This window comes from Ambystoma mexicanum, chromosome 4p (genome assembly GCF_040938575.1).
Source record: "Ambystoma mexicanum isolate Mex_15411 chromosome 4p, UKY_AmexF1_1, whole genome shotgun sequence".
NCBI lineage: Eukaryota > Metazoa > Chordata > Amphibia > Caudata > Ambystomatidae > Ambystoma > Ambystoma mexicanum.
Genome location: NC_090927.1, coordinates 1,158,887,049 through 1,158,905,178, shown reverse-complemented (window position 1 = coordinate 1,158,905,178; position 18,130 = coordinate 1,158,887,049). Strand labels below are relative to the sequence as shown.

Here is an 18,130-nt window from a genome sequence, read left to right as displayed (position 1 = left end):
ACAGTGCAGGACAGGTGGGAACATTCACTTTCCACTTTCTTACGGGACGCTTTGCCGGGAGACTTCAGACTTCACATCCATCAATCTCTAGAACCTGTAGCAGAAATTAACTCCAGAATTTGTAGCAGAGAGGTCTGAATCCACAAGCTGAATCCTCTTCAGCAGGCCTCAAAACCAACCAAACTATTCAACAGCCGGGCGAGCTGTTTGAATTTTTTGCCAAGAACATTTGCAAGAATCTGTAGCAGTATCCAGAAAGCAGTGCTGTATCCGGAACCAGAGAGAACCACAAACCAGACCGTTGTGAGCAGAACCGGTGCTTGACAGACCCAGAGAGCAGAGCTGACCCAGGTAGCCGGGACTTCAGAACCACCCGCCGGAAGTCCCGTCCAACCTGACCAGACCTTGACGGCTTATTTCAAAAATATAGTGTGAGTACTCACTGTGCCAAAACCAATCTCTTAGTTTAAAATAATCTAATCCAAACTATTTTAGCCTATTAGAACTGCCTCCTAGAATCGTGTCATTCTGTCATCTTTAAAACTGAAAACTGTCACCTGTCATTCTGAGCTTTAAAATTTAAAATCTGAAAAACTACCTTGACTAAATCGGCCGTATCTCCGGAACCGTTTGTGCTAGGAGCGTGTTTTAACTGTCATCTTAAAGCTAAGATTCTAAGCTTTCCAACGAGCCTACTCCTTATAGTGCCTCCGTAATTACGCTCGACGCATGCGATTAAATTTGCCGCGATTTGACATTTTGCACAATTTCAGCCATGTGTAAAAATCAGGAGCTCCTTGCTTTCCTTTGCTAAAATTCGTTTTAACCTGCTAGTTACTCATAGAGCATTGCTAAAGTGAGCCTGAACTAATATAAACTAGATATCACCCACCCTGAACCCCCTATAGGGAATTAAAAGCCTTTTTAGCATATTTTTCACTTCATTGCCACCACATTCAAAGCATTTTGGGCCTGTGTTTTAAAATCCTACCTGTTTTCCTCTAAGCTTGCTGGGGGGGGAACAGAATTTCGTATTGTATTTGATTGCATTCCTGAGAACTGTGTGCTCTGCTTTCCATCTCCTTATATTGCATAAAGGGGGGGGAGTGAATTGTCAAGGAAAAGTGATTACATTGTCTTTTGCTGAAGCCATATCAAGTTTATTTTCTGTACTGCATTTTCATTCATCATTGCATTGTCCTTGAAGCCATAAAAGCATTCTCAGCTACTTTATCCTCTCTATATCACTTCTAAGCCATCAAAAAGAGTGTACCACTGTAACATTATCCATTGTTGATCACTATCATCTTCCCAAGCGTGCTATCAAACATTAATTTATTATAAAAGTGTGATATATATATATATTGTTTACTTTTCAAATAAACCTTTTAAATTTGCAAAACAAGCCTACTTCTTGGCTCAGTGGGGTGAAGGGGGATTCTAAGAGAGGGGTGTTATACAAGGGTTCATCATCCAGATTATAACTTGCCATAAAAATACATAAATAAGGGCTTCCCTTGGGAATCCCAGACAAGGCACTGACTTAGTGGGATTGCTTGATTGGAGTCACTTACAATTAGCAAGCTCACGATTCCACTTTTCAAAGAAAACAGCCCACCCTTGCCCCTCAATGTATGTTATTTTCTTAAGTCTAAGCTGTTTCTCTCCGTCAGTAAAACCATCAAATGGCTATGGCAGACATTCAGCATTAAAATCTCCTGCAAATAGAATATGCCGACCATGCTATCAACTACATACTAAACGGTGAGGATGCCCAATGTGCTGAAAAATTCAATAAATGTGTTTCAGAAAACGCATGCTGAGGACCAGAGAGTGTGCTCTTATTAAAAATATATCATTTTATTCTGTTACAATTTCATAAAATACATAATTTTTGAACAATTATAAGACAACAATTCATTTCCAATCAACGTATATTTTGTGAACAAAAGTTTTTTTGTTCAAATAGCGCATTGTTGTGTAAACATTTCTCCTTTGTGTATATCACTAACACACCATTCTACCATTCATCTTCACAATCAAATCTAGTTTGTATAGAGACATTCTAAATAACTTTTACAGTAGTAATATTCCTACTTTGACAGTCCACCATTATGTATCAACCATAAGTATCCAAGATTATTCTAGTAGTATTCCTCTCATCATTGGATTTCCTTTTGTATAGTTTCGACTTTACATCAATTGCCCAGATTTTACAGAACCATTGGTCAACGTCTTCTTCAGGATTAGTAGTCTTATTCAAAGGCTTTATCAGTGCTACAACATAAAACAACAACACCATGATTTAAAACATTAAATAATGCTTAAAAACATAGACAAACAACATTGTTAAAAAACACAAACTCTGAGCTCCCTCAGTATGCTACCGTTATTTCATAAATGGGGAGCAAACTTCAATTTTGTTATAAACTCAGACCCAAGATGCTCGGGGTTAGTGTCAGGCTGATCACCCTCACCACCCTTCTCCTGACCTGTGGCTTCCTCTTGTTTGTCCTTGGAGTGCTTGGAGGGTCTTCGGGGAGTCCTGGTATCTTCCTTTGTGGGCTTGTCTCTGGACCTCCTGTCATGCAAGTAGGGCCTGGCTCCCTCGGAGGCCACCTCGACAGGAAGTGGAACCTGTCTTGGGGGGCCCCGAGGAGCCAAGGCCCCGCGACAGGGAAAAGACCGATGGACGGTAAAAAACCCTGTGTAGTCTTCCTGAGATTGTACTGAGTAATAGACTCTCCAATAGCGGATGTAGTTGTGAGTGATCCGAAGTGAACCCGGAAAATAGCGGATCAGGTAAGTTCGTTTTGTCCACCAATATGAAGATGGCTTGAGGAAAGGAAGGCAGGATCCGATCCGTGAAGACTTGGCCGGATACAAGGTAAGTAGCAATGAGGAGCGATGCAGGAGGAAAGAGAAGAGGGATAGAGCCCGGAACGGGGAAACGGTCCGAGCAGAGTGGGATAGGTAGGAATAGAAGGAGAAGCAGTTAAAGTCCCTACTTACCAGAAACAGTTGGATCCACGAAAGGCACAGGGAGGAACACGTAGATACGCGAGGATGGCGGCGGGCCGCTAGTACGAGTGGCAAGGTGCCGAAAGCAAACGAAAAGACTGGGAAGGCGTAACGGTCGAGAGCCGTGAAAGGACTAAGGAAGTAGGTGGATAGAAAAACAAAGTTAAGCGGAGAGTAAAGGCAAGCGGGTAGGGGTAAACACTGCAGGAGGCACAGAAGGAGCTAAAACAGAGTTTTAGCCAAACGCTGGTATCACAGGAAAAATAACACAGATACAACGCGCCGGGAGGTGGGCGGGGCTTGCTTAAATAACAAAGGCAGCCATGTTGGATGAGGACTGGACTGCTAACTGAAGGTTCTTCGCGGCGATAACTTCCACTTCTGCCATAGCTTCCAGGGATGGATCCTGACAGTTAGTTAACCTCCTAATGCAAAAAACAGGGGTAAATGAATTACCATTGTTAAAATTGGGCCACTAAGTCCCCAACTGTCTTCAAATAGAAACCAAGAAAGCCCCCTTACTGCACATTCCGGTCAGTTCAAGCAATTATAAGCCCCCAAAGGGTGCACCCTACAGAGGGCCAGGGTTAAAGATATCTGTAAATCAAGGCAATTTCATTTGTACCTCTAAACGTCCATTTAGAAAAAGTTTTCTTTTTGCAGCTTTTCAAAAATTTCCGATTCCCGTGGTTTCCCACTGTGTCTTTCCACTAGCGTTCAGTAAGCGAGTGAAATATTTATAGCTCCACCTCAAAGGCAAAGTGTCTGCTAACTACAATTCCTGTGTATATAATAGTATAAAATAGATAAATGTTAGCTGAAGCATAGTGTGTCTCTAGTTAGCAAAAAAACAGTGTTGTACCGTATCTGATTAACAAGAACGGTATAGTACCGTTGTGCTTTTGGTCTTTCCAGTGCTAGTGTTGATTTTTTTTAATTTACTGTTGAGCGAATTCGATAGCTGGGAAGCAAGTATGCCCAGTTCGGTAGAAACTTATTGTAGGTTAAATGACTTTTTTCCTATGCAAAAACCAACACTAGCACTGGAAAGAACAAAAGCACAACGGTACGATACCGTTCTTGTTAATCAGATACGGTACAACACTGTATTTTGCTAACTAGAGACACACTATGCTTCAGCTAACATTTATCTATTTTATATTATTATATTCACAGGAATTGTATTTAGTGGAACACTTTGCCTTTGAGGTGGAGCTATAAATATTTCACTCGCTTACTGAACGCTAGTGGAAAGACACAGTGGGAAACCACAGGAATCGGAAATTTTTGCAAAGCTGCAAAAAGAAACCTTTTTCTAAATGGACGTTTAAAGGTACAAATGAGATTGCCTTGATTTACAGATATCTTTCACCCTGGCCCTCTGTATGGTGCACCCTTTGGGGGCTTATAATTACTTGAACTGACAGGAATGTACAGTAAGGGGGCTTTCTTGGTTTCTATTTGAAGACAGTTGGGGACTTAGTGGCCCAATTTTAACAATGGTAATTCATTTACCCCCGTTTTTTGCATTAGGAGGTTAACTAACCCCGAGCATCTTGGGTCTGAGTTTATAACAAAATTGAAGTTTGCTCCCCATTTATGAAATAACGGTAGCATACTGAGGGAGCTCAGAGATTGTGTTTTTTAACAATGTTGTTCGTCTATGTTTTTAAGCATTATTTAATGTTTTAAATCACAGTGTTGTTGTTGTTTTATATGTTGTAGCACTGATAAAGCCCTTGAATAAGTCTACTAATCCTGAAGAAGACGTTGACCAATGGTTCTGTAAAATCTGGCCAATTGATGTCAAGTCGAAACTATACAAAAGGAAATCCACTGATGAGAGGAATACTACTAGAATAATCTTGGATAATTATAGTTGATACATAATGGTGGACTGTCAAAGTAGGAATATTACTACTGTAAAAGTTATTTAGAATGTCTCTATACAAACTAGATTTGATTGTGAAGATGAATGGTAGAATGGTGTCTTAGTGATATACACATAGGCGAAATGTTTACACAAAAATGCGCTATTTGCACAAAAAACCTTTGTTCACAAAAATATATGTTGATTAGAAATGAATTGTTGTCTTATAATTGTTCAAAAATGATGTATTTTATGAAATTGTAACAGAATAAAATGATATATTTTTAATAAGAACACACTCTCTGGTCCTCAGCATGCGCTTTCTGAAACACATTTATTGAATTGTTCAGCACATAGGGCATCCTCTCTGTGTAGTATATATCGAACTCACCCCATATTCCCATGTAGGGGTCCCCACCTTTGTTTTTGTATGCCATCATCTACACCTCCTCAGAGGCACTCAACCTTTTCTCACTTTCCCCCAGCGGCTCACTGTCTCCAGAGAGCCCTGGTTCTCTCTAGGCTGGACTACTGCAACCGCCTCTTCCTCAACCTCCCTGCTTCTGCCCTGCACCCTCTGCAACTCATCCAGAACAGAACCGCAAGTCTTATCCTTGGCCTCAAGCCCAGGGACCGCATCTCTCTGGCACTGAAATCCCTCCACTGGCTGCCCGTGGCTGCAAGGATCAAATTCAAGATCCTATGTATTGTCCACAAGGCGTTCTGGGGCCTGGGACCTACTTACCTTCAACGTTGCCTTCCTAAATACTGTCCCTCCCGAGCCCTCCGCTCATCTACCTCCAACAGTCTGCGAGTGAGCAGGTTCTCCAAGCAGAGATTTGGAGGGGGATCCCATTCCTCAGCAGGCGCCTCCCTCTGGAACAGCCTCCCTGCCACCCTCTGTCTTGAGCCTGATATTCTTAAATTACGAAACTCCTCAAGGCCTTCCTCTTCTCCTCTTCCTTCTCTCTCACCCTGCTAACCTAGCTCTCTGCTCTTCCCTCTCTCTCCTCCTTTCCATACAGCTCACTGACTGGCCGCTTGGTGTACTCCAGAGTCTCACGGGTCCCAGGCACCCCTGCCAGTCCTTTTGCACTTGCCTCAGGGCCCTGCACCCCACCCACTCACTGCACTTGCAATTGATCCTGTGAGCTTCACTCTCCGCACTTCTCCAGTCTCTATTGACTGGGTGCACTTGGTCCCCTGCCCCTCCCTCATCCTGCCTGCACTTGCACTACAGCTCTGCCTGTAGATCATTCTGGCCTTCCTCGTCTCACCCCTTAATGTGCACTTGAAAAAAAATGCAGAATCGCCGTCAGGCCTATTTGTTGTATCTTAACTGTTAAATGTACCATATTCACTTAATCTGCCTGTGCAGACCTTTATCGCTTCCGAAATTCAAGAGTTCTGAGCGACTGTTGCTTTTCCCTCCCCCCCATGTTCCCACCCTCCTTCAGCGCTTTGAAACACTTGCCTGTGTATAGGCGCTTTATAAATAATACCATACCATTCCATGCTCATCACCCAAAATGAATTCACATATGTCAGACAGTTTACTCACAAATGACTCCAAGCTAGAACAAATGGGATTCGAATATATATTCAATAGGTAAATTGGTAAAGATAGGAAACTTTTTTTAATTTTTTTTTTTAAATGGTTACCAATTTTTTTTATTGGAAACAACTTCATATTTCCTCAGTATTGTGTTATTCATTGATGTGATCAATCTTCCTGATAGCAGACCACCTATTCCTGGAGTGGCCAACTGTTGGACCACATTATACCCATCAATACACATGATTGGTTAACCACACCTCCTGCAATTGGAACACATCATGTTGCCTTAGTATTTTACTCATATCATTAGAACCTGTAAAACTGTTATAACCCCTTGTATTCCAGCTCAAGAGAGACAACAAATGTTTTTCATGAGGGTTCACTAAATTCCCGTCCCTCGATCCCCCAATTTTCTAAAGCTGTCTGCTAGAGACTGGGATAACCATAGCCAATCATTGCGATCATTTGTTAGTGCAATTCTTTCTGTATTCGATATTTCCACTGTTCTTTTCTTCATAGGATCCTTGGTGCAAGTTATCATCATACATTCTCATGGATCATAGGATCTCCCTTCCACCCAGTTGTGTCTCAGGGCTTTAGTTTCCCCATTACAAACATTATATTTTGGAATTAGGGTATAGCCTATTATTCTTAATGAGTCTACTTCGGACAGCACCTGGTTAATTATAAATTTTTACGCAAACTCCAGTTGGACTATATCTGTCTTATTGTCATCCAGAAAGACCACCCCCTCAATATACCTAGAGGTGAGCAGGCGCAAATAGGTAATTTCATGAAATAACTGAAGAAAATTGGAACGGTTCAACAAGACTTCATTTTTTGATTGTACAATTCTTTCCAATATGAACCTTGTGGTGGGCCCTTGTGTAATAGGAGCCTACAGCTCACTGGCCGACACACTAATCCTATATGATGGAGCTGAGAACACAGAACTAGGACCCCTTGTCGATGCATGGGCAATCTGATCGCCTCTCTCCAAACTCAGTATTGCAGTACTTACTGGGATCATAGGCTTCCATTGGGTCATCACCAAATGCTTGTTATTAAAATAACTTATCTCATACATCATGTGTCTAGTAGGAGACCTGGGGGGAATAGTCAAAACAATGTTACTCTGGACCCCCTTCTCGATTCTCATTCTTAAATTGACAGCAGACTCCACAATCTTGAAGCATGGTATTACAACAGGATTATTTAGAGGGCAATCCCTTTGCACACTGCTTGGGCGGTGGAGGTTGATGCTCCCTGCGTCAATTTCATATTAGACTGATTAAATCTGGTCACTAGTTCCTCTGTAATGCGACATTGAAAATCCCTCTGCTCCATAGCTGTTTTTGGGTCACCCCAGTTATATTACACTTTAGGCCAGTGCCATCCTTGGCTCTTCTGTTAGGTGTAAAGACTTAAGGAATTTCCATGAGCTGGCCTTCTGCCCCTTTATTTTTGTTTTCACTTTTTTCTTTTTTGGACCACCCAACACTGATTGCATGTTAGCAGGTGGAGATGTAATAGCAGGGGACCCGATATTATTCATCTGTGAAGAATTAACAGGAGCATTACCCATAGTAGCTAGGTCTTTAATAGAAGCATCAATGGCCTCCAAGTTGATTTTTATCTCGCTCAATTGCATGGTATGTGCTGTAAGCTCTAACTTGATGTTGTCATATACAGTTGCAAAAGAGCGCAAAACTATGTTCAAAGAGGATATCTCCGGGCCTGTCAGCCTCCCATTACTTTCTAACTCTCTCATAGTGTGGTAAACACCAGGGTATAGAGTTGAAGTTTCTGGGCCATTTGACATGCTCGCAGATGGATGTTTCGTTAAAAACTGTGGTAATTGCTCCCCTTCCAAGGGGGCGTTAGGATCTTCACACTCACCCCACACACTACTATCGGCACAGAAACTGCCTGCTCAGCCCAAAGATCCAATTCCAGTAGACTCTGGTTGTTAATATAATCATAGTCTATCTGGCTGACGACTCTTGCTTGACTCGTAAGTCTTAACCTTGCAGCAATCTCATAGAAATCTTTCATTTTTTGGATGTTACCCGATCCCGTTAACATGGGGGTGAGGGGACCACCCTTTGGGACACCCTCTTATTCACTGCATCCAGTGATGGTGTTACCTGTGGGCCACCCCCCTGTAGCAATGTATTATCCATTCCCTCCTCGAATATGACGACCTCCTGGTTGTTGGGTAATAAGATTTCTGGCACCAATATAACTTCTGTAGAGCGAATCACATCACCAATACAAGAGGCTCCTTCCCTTATTTTGCATTCAGTTCAACGTTGGGTTCAACAGATAGTGCAGAAGATACAACTCATTGTTCCTGAGGTTCGTACAGCACCTGCAGTTCCCTGTCAAAGCTTGTGCATCTTGTATATCTCAGGCAATATCCAAACCCCCATTGCCAGCTTCAGTGTGACAAAGGCGGACACCATCAAGCCCGTTCTCAAACCCATTCTCAGTATTATTTGTGATCTCACTTGGAGTGGGGAGAGACTAAGCACATTCTGGAGAAATACCTCAGAGTTATTAATTTCCTCGTGGCTCACTCCTGCTCGTGGTCCACACAACAAATCCTCCAGGGTGGACCTGCTCTAGAAGTTATACTTTCTATGAGAGGATGTCTAGACTGTCAGCCGTGTGTGGTGTGCAGATCAAACCAAACTTGCTGTAATTCAATTAGCAAGGAGAAGCTATCAACTAAAAGTTACTGCAATCCAGGGAGTATGGCTCTATATATGTTGACAGGTTCAATTTCCACTTTAACCTCCACTCTTCCAAATATTCAGCTTTGTCTTTAATGATATAAAAGGTGATACACCAAGAACGTTACAAAGTTACAGAGTCCGTATCACCGGAAGACAAAGTATTAAGCTGATACATACACTGCTTACCGTCAAGGATCTGTTTTCTCCGTCGGATTCACAAGCCTTCTGCCGGCTGGCCAGTCCAAACCCAGACACTGACACGCTTTGCGCAGGAGAAGTGTAATTCAAAGCCTACAGAGTGGGAACTCCAAGGTTGAGCTGCTTTAAAGTGAGACACCACCCATTTCTCCTGCAGCCTCCTCAATGCTTTACACATATTTACTCTCTACATAAAGGCCAATGACAGGTGTGTTACCCCTTATGCCACCTACATCGCTCAGGTGATGTGTTCTAACCAGTTGCATGAGCAGCACCTTCCACAAAGAGGACCACTGATCTAGTGCTACCTTATAGGAAGACAGCCTCTATGATAGAAATGCTCCATTTCATTCACAGCAATTTCTTGCTACAGAGATTCTTGCTTTACAACAAAAAGGACTCTTTTTATCATTAAAATATGTTTTTACTTCGCATAAAATATGCTAATCTGAAACAGAAAGTAAAATACTCTTTCACCCATGCTATCTGGAGCTCTGAATGCCACAACTGCGTGTTCATGTGAATTGTATTTGGCAGTTTAAGTCAGTGGCATGTGAGGCAGGAGACCCTTAATTAGCGAGCAAATGAAGGCAACAGAGACTGGTGAATCTCTGTGATGGCCAGCAGACTATGGAACTCCGGCTGTAGGGACGATGTCTCATAGTGGAAACCCTAGCCAATTGTGCAGCTACATAAGAAATGGTGAAGGGACTAAAAGGGTAGAATGCAACCCACTCTTGCCGCAGAGTTAAGGGAACTGTTTCCTTTTTGCTCAATATGCAGAGTGATATCATTTGCAGTTGTTGACTACCCGGCACAGGAGCCTGGCAATCTATTTTGAGTAAGAAAACAAAAAGATAACTGTAACATCAATTAACCCCTTTTCCCCTTATCCCTTGGGGCGTATCTGTAAATGCTGTACAATTTCCCAGGCTGCCTCCCCAAGACAGGATCAGCCCAGATCCCTGTTTAGCTGCGTGATGGTTAGGAGGTGTGCCTAGAAGCAAGTGGGCGACTGACTCCAACATGCAAAGGGGTGGAGTGGAGACCTCCATCCATGTCCACACAATCACAAGGCTTGGTGAGATAGGTCTTGTAGTCATGTAGTTGTGTGTGTTACAGTGGATTGTCATGCCGTCTTGCGATGGGCTCCTCGAGTCCAGTTATCAATCCAAAGAATAGTTGAGAAGGGGGAACTCTAACAAATGAGCCCTTCATGTTTGCCTTTATTTGCACTCTGCATAGAATCAAGTATGGCAATTATGGAAGATGAAATGTCAAGATTTCGATTGGGCGAAAAGGAGAAGGCATTTAGTGCACATTAATGTGTTTATACGGAGAGGGGGATTTAGAAACTGGAGCAGTCGCTTCTCCATCTGACTAGTGATCCTGTTTTGAGTTACGATGGGTTTTGGTGTACTTAATACACTCACACAATTATTTTTCTTAGTGACAAATTGATCGTGAAAGCCTAGTGCAAGAAGTAAAAGGTGCCAAGCAGATTATGAGCAGAGCGCAGAAGTGAGGCAGGGTGGCGAGGACTGCTCCACTCTTGAATCATGGCAGATCACATGTACGCTCCAGAAAACAGTGCAGTCCCCAGGGCCTTCCTGAATTTGGTGTACTCATCTTATACCTTGGGAAGAGAGACTGTCGGAGAATTCCAGAGTTCTGCTCCCGGCACACTTGGAGATCATCTCCGTGTCCTGGCCTTCCAAAATGTGAGCGTCAGTGGCCTCTGAAAGTAAGATTCTCAACTCAGCAGCATCAATGATTACTGCAGTAAAGCCAGCCCTGATGCCCTCATAGCAAGAGCGAGTTGCTGCTTCTGCAAATCAAGTTATCCTTTCCATGTCCTGAAATATACTCGGCCAGGCCACTAACTTGACTTCAGAACTGAATGTGATCAGGAATATGTTTGTAACATTATTATTTAATGAAAGATAACTTTTGACATTTCTGGTGGGGGTGGGGGAGGGGGAGGTGAGATTTGCAGCAATTGCTCCCTTGAAAAGAGATGCAGAAGACAGATCGTACTGGAGCAATGGCACATTCTAGATCTCACTCACGGGGCCTAGAATTCATCGTGTTTGGCTACCAGGAGCATGTCGTGACCTTTTCACCTCTTCATACTGAATATGAATCTTGCAGTGAAATTCTGTAGGTTATCTCAGTCTTGTGAGGTGTGCCCTGAGACTCAAGCTAGTTGGCGGCTTCAGTATAATCTAACCTGGATTGCTCACTAGAGCGGACTAATGGAAGGTTGTGCTCTTTTTACTTTCCCTAATAAAATCTGCCTTTTCAACTGTGATACAGTTTATTTCACATTTCTGTTCTTAACAATACATAAAATACTGAGTTCGGCTAGAAATGTGCACAAAAAAAAGAAATGGAAATGTAAAATGGTTCACTAACCTTTTGTGCTTCATGTCTGCTTCGGTTTCTAGAAAGCAAAGAACAGGTTATAGAGTTTTTGCAATGGGTTTAGCAGTCAATATCTTAATTATAATAGATGCCCCATGGTCTTATTTATTTTATTTGTTGTGCATTTGTAAGGCGCTTATACATCAATAATGTGTGCAATCTCCACCCACTGAGAGGAATAGCACATTTGTGAGACATTTTTTAACAGTAAGTTTGAGCCTGTTGCAGGAAAGCCTCCCTCCCTCGTATTGGGAGCAATAGAGTTTGTATTGGCCGATGTTTAGCCTAACAGAAGCTTTTAACATGGACATCTTTATAAGATGTCAAAAGGGGCTCATGCCCCGGCCCCCCCACCTTTGGGGGGTAGCCCCACATATCTGCCTGATTTAAAGAAGTCTGTTCCCATGTTTTACTAATTATGCCAGGATGTTTTATGGAGCGCTGCTGAAGCTCTAAACCTGCTGCCTGGAGGTTGTTCACAAGTACATTCTGCGCTGATCAGTGAATCCTGTGAAGCTTTCTGTGTTCACTGTAGTGCACACACTGCGCCAGATTCTCAAACCTTTATTTTATGCAAGTAACGAAATGCGCGATCGCGTCCCATCGCTTGCGCCAAAGAAAGGTGAACCCAAATCCACAAAGGGCCTTTGAATGTGTGCATCCCAGATGCACACATTCAGATGCCCTTTTCTCTGCCTTTGCTCTTTTACACAAATAAAGGGGGCATGTATGGACATTTCAATGCGCATCCCTGTGCTCTGTAAAGCGCTTTGGATTAAAGCGCTATATAAATAACACATCATTATCATTATCCCGAATCCTCAAATGGTATGCGCTTTCAAATGTGCAAAAATGAAAGAGCGTAACCTGCGCCTGTTTGCACTACTCACAGGGGAAGGCCCAATGCACGATAGGTTCATCTGTGAAACGTTCATGCATGTTTTCTAAGTGGGAGAGGATCCTTCTAACAAGGACAGAAATGCATGTGTATGGTTTACCGCATTTCACAGTGTCAGGCCCTTCAAGGGCCCAACACTCTGAAAAACCCTCCAAACCCCCATGTGGAAATATATTAGTGTCCGGATCCGGTTCCCAACACGAATGCATTTAAGGGGAGCTGCCCAGCATATTTGCATATTTGCATATTTGCACTACTGTTCAGCCACCGCTGAAAGGCGCAGGCCACCTTTGAGAGCAAATGAAAGAAAGGCATCCTCTTCACTATTTTCATTTGAACTCCATTTGGAGAATCTGCCCCAGTTTGTTTTCACTACTATAGCACAACTCCTGTAGCATTCTCACCCTTCTGTGGGGAATACAATGATCACTTGCAATCCTGAAAGTTGAAATGCATATTGATGCATGTCACTGCCACGATCTTCCAGAAGACTCAGCCTTCCCTGTGCCATAGGTTGATAAACTTGCATGTATATATACTTTTGGGATAGTAACACCCACTGCGCTACAAAACAACACACCTCCACCAAATAACGCTAGCTATCAAAAGTAATATAGCATCAGTATGATGCAGGTCTAGAACTTAGTTCCTCCAAACGAGAGTTGTGAAAACTTGCAGCCGCCCCAATAAAGAGCATACAGTGTTAGTCAGGCGAGTTGAATAGGAAGTCAAGTTCAAGACAGTGGCCTAAAAGCGTTGAGGCTCATTGTCCTGGTTTTGCCAGCGGACGATACAGTGATCCTGGACAAATTATCTTATCACTATACATAATACTCTGCTGCCTTGAGTGCAAACATTGCTTTCTCAGATACTATTGGCATTGTCTAGCACATTGCCAACCTTTCGTTTTATGTTTACCATTTGAGTGAAGGTGTCATAGACAGAGCAGAGAGAACTGACATAATATCACAGGCCTCTTTGCAACAATATCTTCAGGTGTGTTTCTTTGGTACAAGAAATTGGTAGCTTTTTTAATACAATTTCAAAAAGGTACTTCTGCACATCATGAATAACAGCCAACAATTTTGAATGTTTGGGTATATGTAAAGCTTTAAAATACAATAGACAAACCAGATGAAATCTTTTAAGGCCACATCAATGCATGTTCTGGCACTTGCTCTGTGATAAGATTTGGGAAACAATGAGTCAAATGCAGAAATTGCAGACTGGCTCAAATCTTGAGCAACTCATTTAATCTTGTAGTGCCTAACCCGTCAAAATGATCAGCTCTTAAGAGTGATTTAGTTTATGCTCATGGTTTTATTTATTGATTTTTGGTTTAGTCTAAAAAACAAGCCTTTCACAACATACATTTTTTGGGAGAAAATACTACTTATATTATACAAATATACACATATAAGTGAAAATCTCAATTCATATACATATCTAAAAGTTCAAAACAATATTGTCAAAAATCTGGACAAAGTTAAAACTAAAGACACTTGTACTTCCATCACTCATGGTTTAATGAGCTAGTGTTGCTTCCTGTGTAATAATAGTGGCATTGATATATTTCACACCAAAAGCCATTTGTTTCTTTGCTGACTAATAATAATACAGATAGAATACCATAGTTCTATTCTAATCTCAGTCTTTGTTAGCATACATGCACCTTCCATGTAGCTGCTAATTTATGTTCACTATCTATTCTTTTCAATGATATGCGTACCTTTCTCATTGCTTCCAATCTGTCTCCATGGTTGAGCAGTTTTACATTCTGTGAGAGTGCTGATATGAGTCCTCTGTCTATGCTGAGGTAGGTGTACCTTCTTCATACGTATAATGTTCTGTGCCCTGCATCTAAGACTACATCGTCCTCCTGGTCGCTATTGTCAAAATGTGTCCTGTACACTCATTGTAGACTCTTAATGTTGCCCTTGAAATGCCAATTCTTTATTATTAAGATTCCAGCAAGTCTGAAGAGGGTAAAGGAACTGGAAGTGAGTACTGTGAGAAACCTGAGGGTATTCTCACTCCTACTCGCCTTGGATCCTCTGCGCAGGGGGCCAGGGAAAGGCCATCACTCTTCGATACTAAGCCTTGGGACGGTAAAGCAGGGAGGATCACTGGGGTGGAGGGTCCTTGAAGATTGGGACTGCGGAACCCCTGGGCGAGACAAGGATACCCCCTTTTTCTATTGATGACAAACCTAACTCTCCCCAAAACCTTATAGGCTATTTTAAGCCAGCTCGCCTCATTGTTCCACACATGACATTTGACAGTACTGAGACGAGGAAGAGGCGACTAGGAGTTATGCACACCGATATGCAGCCACACCACTTTGGTACTGAGACGAGGAAGAGGGCCTCGGAGGAGTACCGTTGCAAACTCCAGGCATGTCTTAGTAATGGGCTTACTATAGTCAATACATTGGTCAACCAGACTCTTAGTCTGGAAAAAATACATTGATGATGTGTATGTGATTTGGGGGGGCAAGCATAGTGAACTAGATGAGTTTCTAAGATGCCTAAACTCTACACACGAACGTAAACAATTTACCATGGAAGTAGGCGCACCCAAACTACATTATCAGGATGTAGAATTAGAACTTAAAGAAGGCATCTTGATAACACACATTTTGTCATAAACCAACGATGTCAATAACTCCCTGCATTATTTGAGTCAACATCCAAGGCATCAGAAGGATAATCTTCCCTACAGACAATTTTTGAGGTTGAAACAAATTGTTTCCGATGAGAACACATTGCAGATGCAGAATGAGAAACTGACTGGCAAATATTTACAAAGGGGATATCCCAAAACCATAATTGCAACAGCTCAAAGCAAAGCAAGTCATATGCAACGTGAGGACCTCTTGAAGGTCAGACCTAAGACACATGAGATTCCCTTTCTCTATACTTTGAAATATTGTAGTCAAAGTCACCATGTGGCTCGACGTATTAAGAACAACTGGAAACTCATACAGCTGGATATGCAGTTACAACAACTTTTCCCAAAACCTCCCCTTACAAAGCTTACAAAAAGGGTAGAAATTTCAAAGGATCAATGGGTTAAGGCCGAAAAGGGAAAGCAGAGTATGGAAAAACAACAGTCAGTAAAAAGAAGAGCGGGACATTTCCCCATCTCCATTGCCACAATTCCAATAACATTATGAAGGGCAGTTATGTGCGACACCCCTGAACAGGGGCAAAATCAAACTCTGAGACTTTGCAACATCTGAATCAAGTTCAGTTATACATTGTTTGAGTAGCCCATGTGGGTTTCTTTATGTGCGACAAACTGCAAGAAAAGTGAAAGACAGGTGTAATGAGCACAAGAGCAGCATAAGAACTAAAAATGTGCACTCACCAGCCGCTAGACATTTGACAGAACAAAGACATACAGTACTACAATTGAAATGTATGGTACTAGAAGTGGTAAGAAACCCAATAGAGTTGGGGATTCAGCTAAAATATTTCATCAGAGATAACTCTATTGGATTGAAAAGCTGGACAGTCTGACGCCAAATGGCATAAATGAGGAGGTTTATCTAGGAGCATACTTGTAAAAGCATGCTTGTAAAACTATTCCCTAAAAGCTACTGGTATTGGTAACTACTGTTTCTGTACCATGAATGAAATTGTATATATAGATTGCAAGCATGTCCAACCCCTCATACCCTGAAAACATTCACCTGGAGTAGCTTTCCCTAACCTGTCTGAGCCTGGAACGGAGTTAGGCCTGGATTAACCATATGAAACTTTTGGTAGGATTGAAGTACATGACATTGTTTTGATGGTGATTGCACACCAGAAGGGACACCAACCAATAAAGAGATCTTTTTGAAGTAAATGTATATGATTCACTCCGATACACCTGTAATAGTATGTACACTATTGTTATGGAGGTCAAGGGTGTCCAATATATAAGTATCAATGGAAAATATTGTGACACTAGACATTACATACATTCTTATTTTTAACTAATACAGATTAACTTGTTTCTAATATTCCAATATGTTGGAATACAGTAGACCATGCATTCAAAATAGTTTTAACATCATTTAAACAAAACATAGCAACTAAGCAGAGTGCATCCAGATGCCGATGCGCGCTACGTCACTTGTTTACATTTGACATCATCGCGTTAAGACATTGCAATGATGTTACTTTTAATAGCAGCCATTTTAGAATGGTGCTAGGCAGCAGTATCTCAAGATCTGAAAGGTCTGGCAACAGTAAACCAAGCCATAAGCAAAATGGAGCTGATCACTTGATAAACACCAGAACAGGGGTCCCACTGATCACATATGTATGTGACTTTCTATATTTTACCTGCTTTTACAGGGTTTGAGTGATGGGGATTGATGGGTGATGAGGATTGAAAGGTGAATTGTCAGCACCAAATGTACATAGCATCATGCATGAATAGTAATTGAGACGCACCTTAGAGCTAAGCCTCCACACTATTCTGTATACATTCCTCATATTTTTGCAACAGCACGAGATAAGCACGGGTTCGGCTCCCTTTTTTCATTATAATTCCCATAGGCTGGAGAAGGTACCGGTTGCTAGTACCCATACACTGTGCATCTTGAACTGAGACAACCACTGAGAAACAGATCACAGTTATGCTATATAGTCGTGATCAGAATAGAAACGTGAGCATTGATGAGAAATGTGGTCTGTCTTCAATGAGATTTGATGGGATATCATCCTTAACAGGCAAAATGCTAACAAGGTAACTCTGATGGGTTGACCCTAGAATATACTGGACAGCAGACAGTCTAAGGTAAGAAGATTACCATATTCTGCTTTAGCTTCACTCCAATGTATAACAATAGAGTTGATCTAAGGCTATATAATTACATTAATCAACTATCTATTTAACAGGATGGAGAACAGTTGACATTAAGAATTGAAGACACCCAATTGGATCATTGCATCCCGCTCTGCACCAGGTGAATGAGCTAGGGTTGGGTCATGAAAGAATGTACCAGTGATGATGCTAGTATGTACATACATATGAATACTCCATACTAAAAAGAGTGTTTATTCTATTCTCTATTTCAGGGTATAAATTACCTTGAAGATTCTTGAAAGAAACAGTGTGAATTCTTGCTCCTGAAGAAGGGACAGAAGTCCCAAAACACATAGAGCAGAGATCTCTTTCCTTGTTTATTGAATTCTGTGACCATGTATTAAATCGTGATTAATTTGTACATCCTTGATGCTACAATTACACTTAAAGAAAAATTGTGTTTTGAACAAATCAAACAAATGTGTGATTGAACTGGAAGTGTTGTTTGTTTTACAATAATACTTGCTGTGCAGGGGACACGACTGTTCCACAGCCAGTGGACACTGGTTTCTTCCCTAACTATAGTCAGGGAATTAGGAGAAAAGGACTCACACCTGCAATTC

General features: G+C 41.8%; 1 protein-coding gene across 1 annotated transcript in view; it reads right to left on the bottom strand.

The window, feature by feature from the left end:
• CCDC170 (coiled-coil domain containing 170) overlaps positions 1-18,130 on the bottom strand; it is a 466,382-nt gene that overhangs the window by 374,426 nt on the left and 73,826 nt on the right. The window contains exon 3 of the mRNA XM_069606775.1: positions 11,801-11,828. Within this exon, the coding sequence (XP_069462876.1) occupies positions 11,801-11,828 (28 nt within the window). The remainder of the gene's footprint in view (positions 1-11,800; positions 11,829-18,130) is intronic.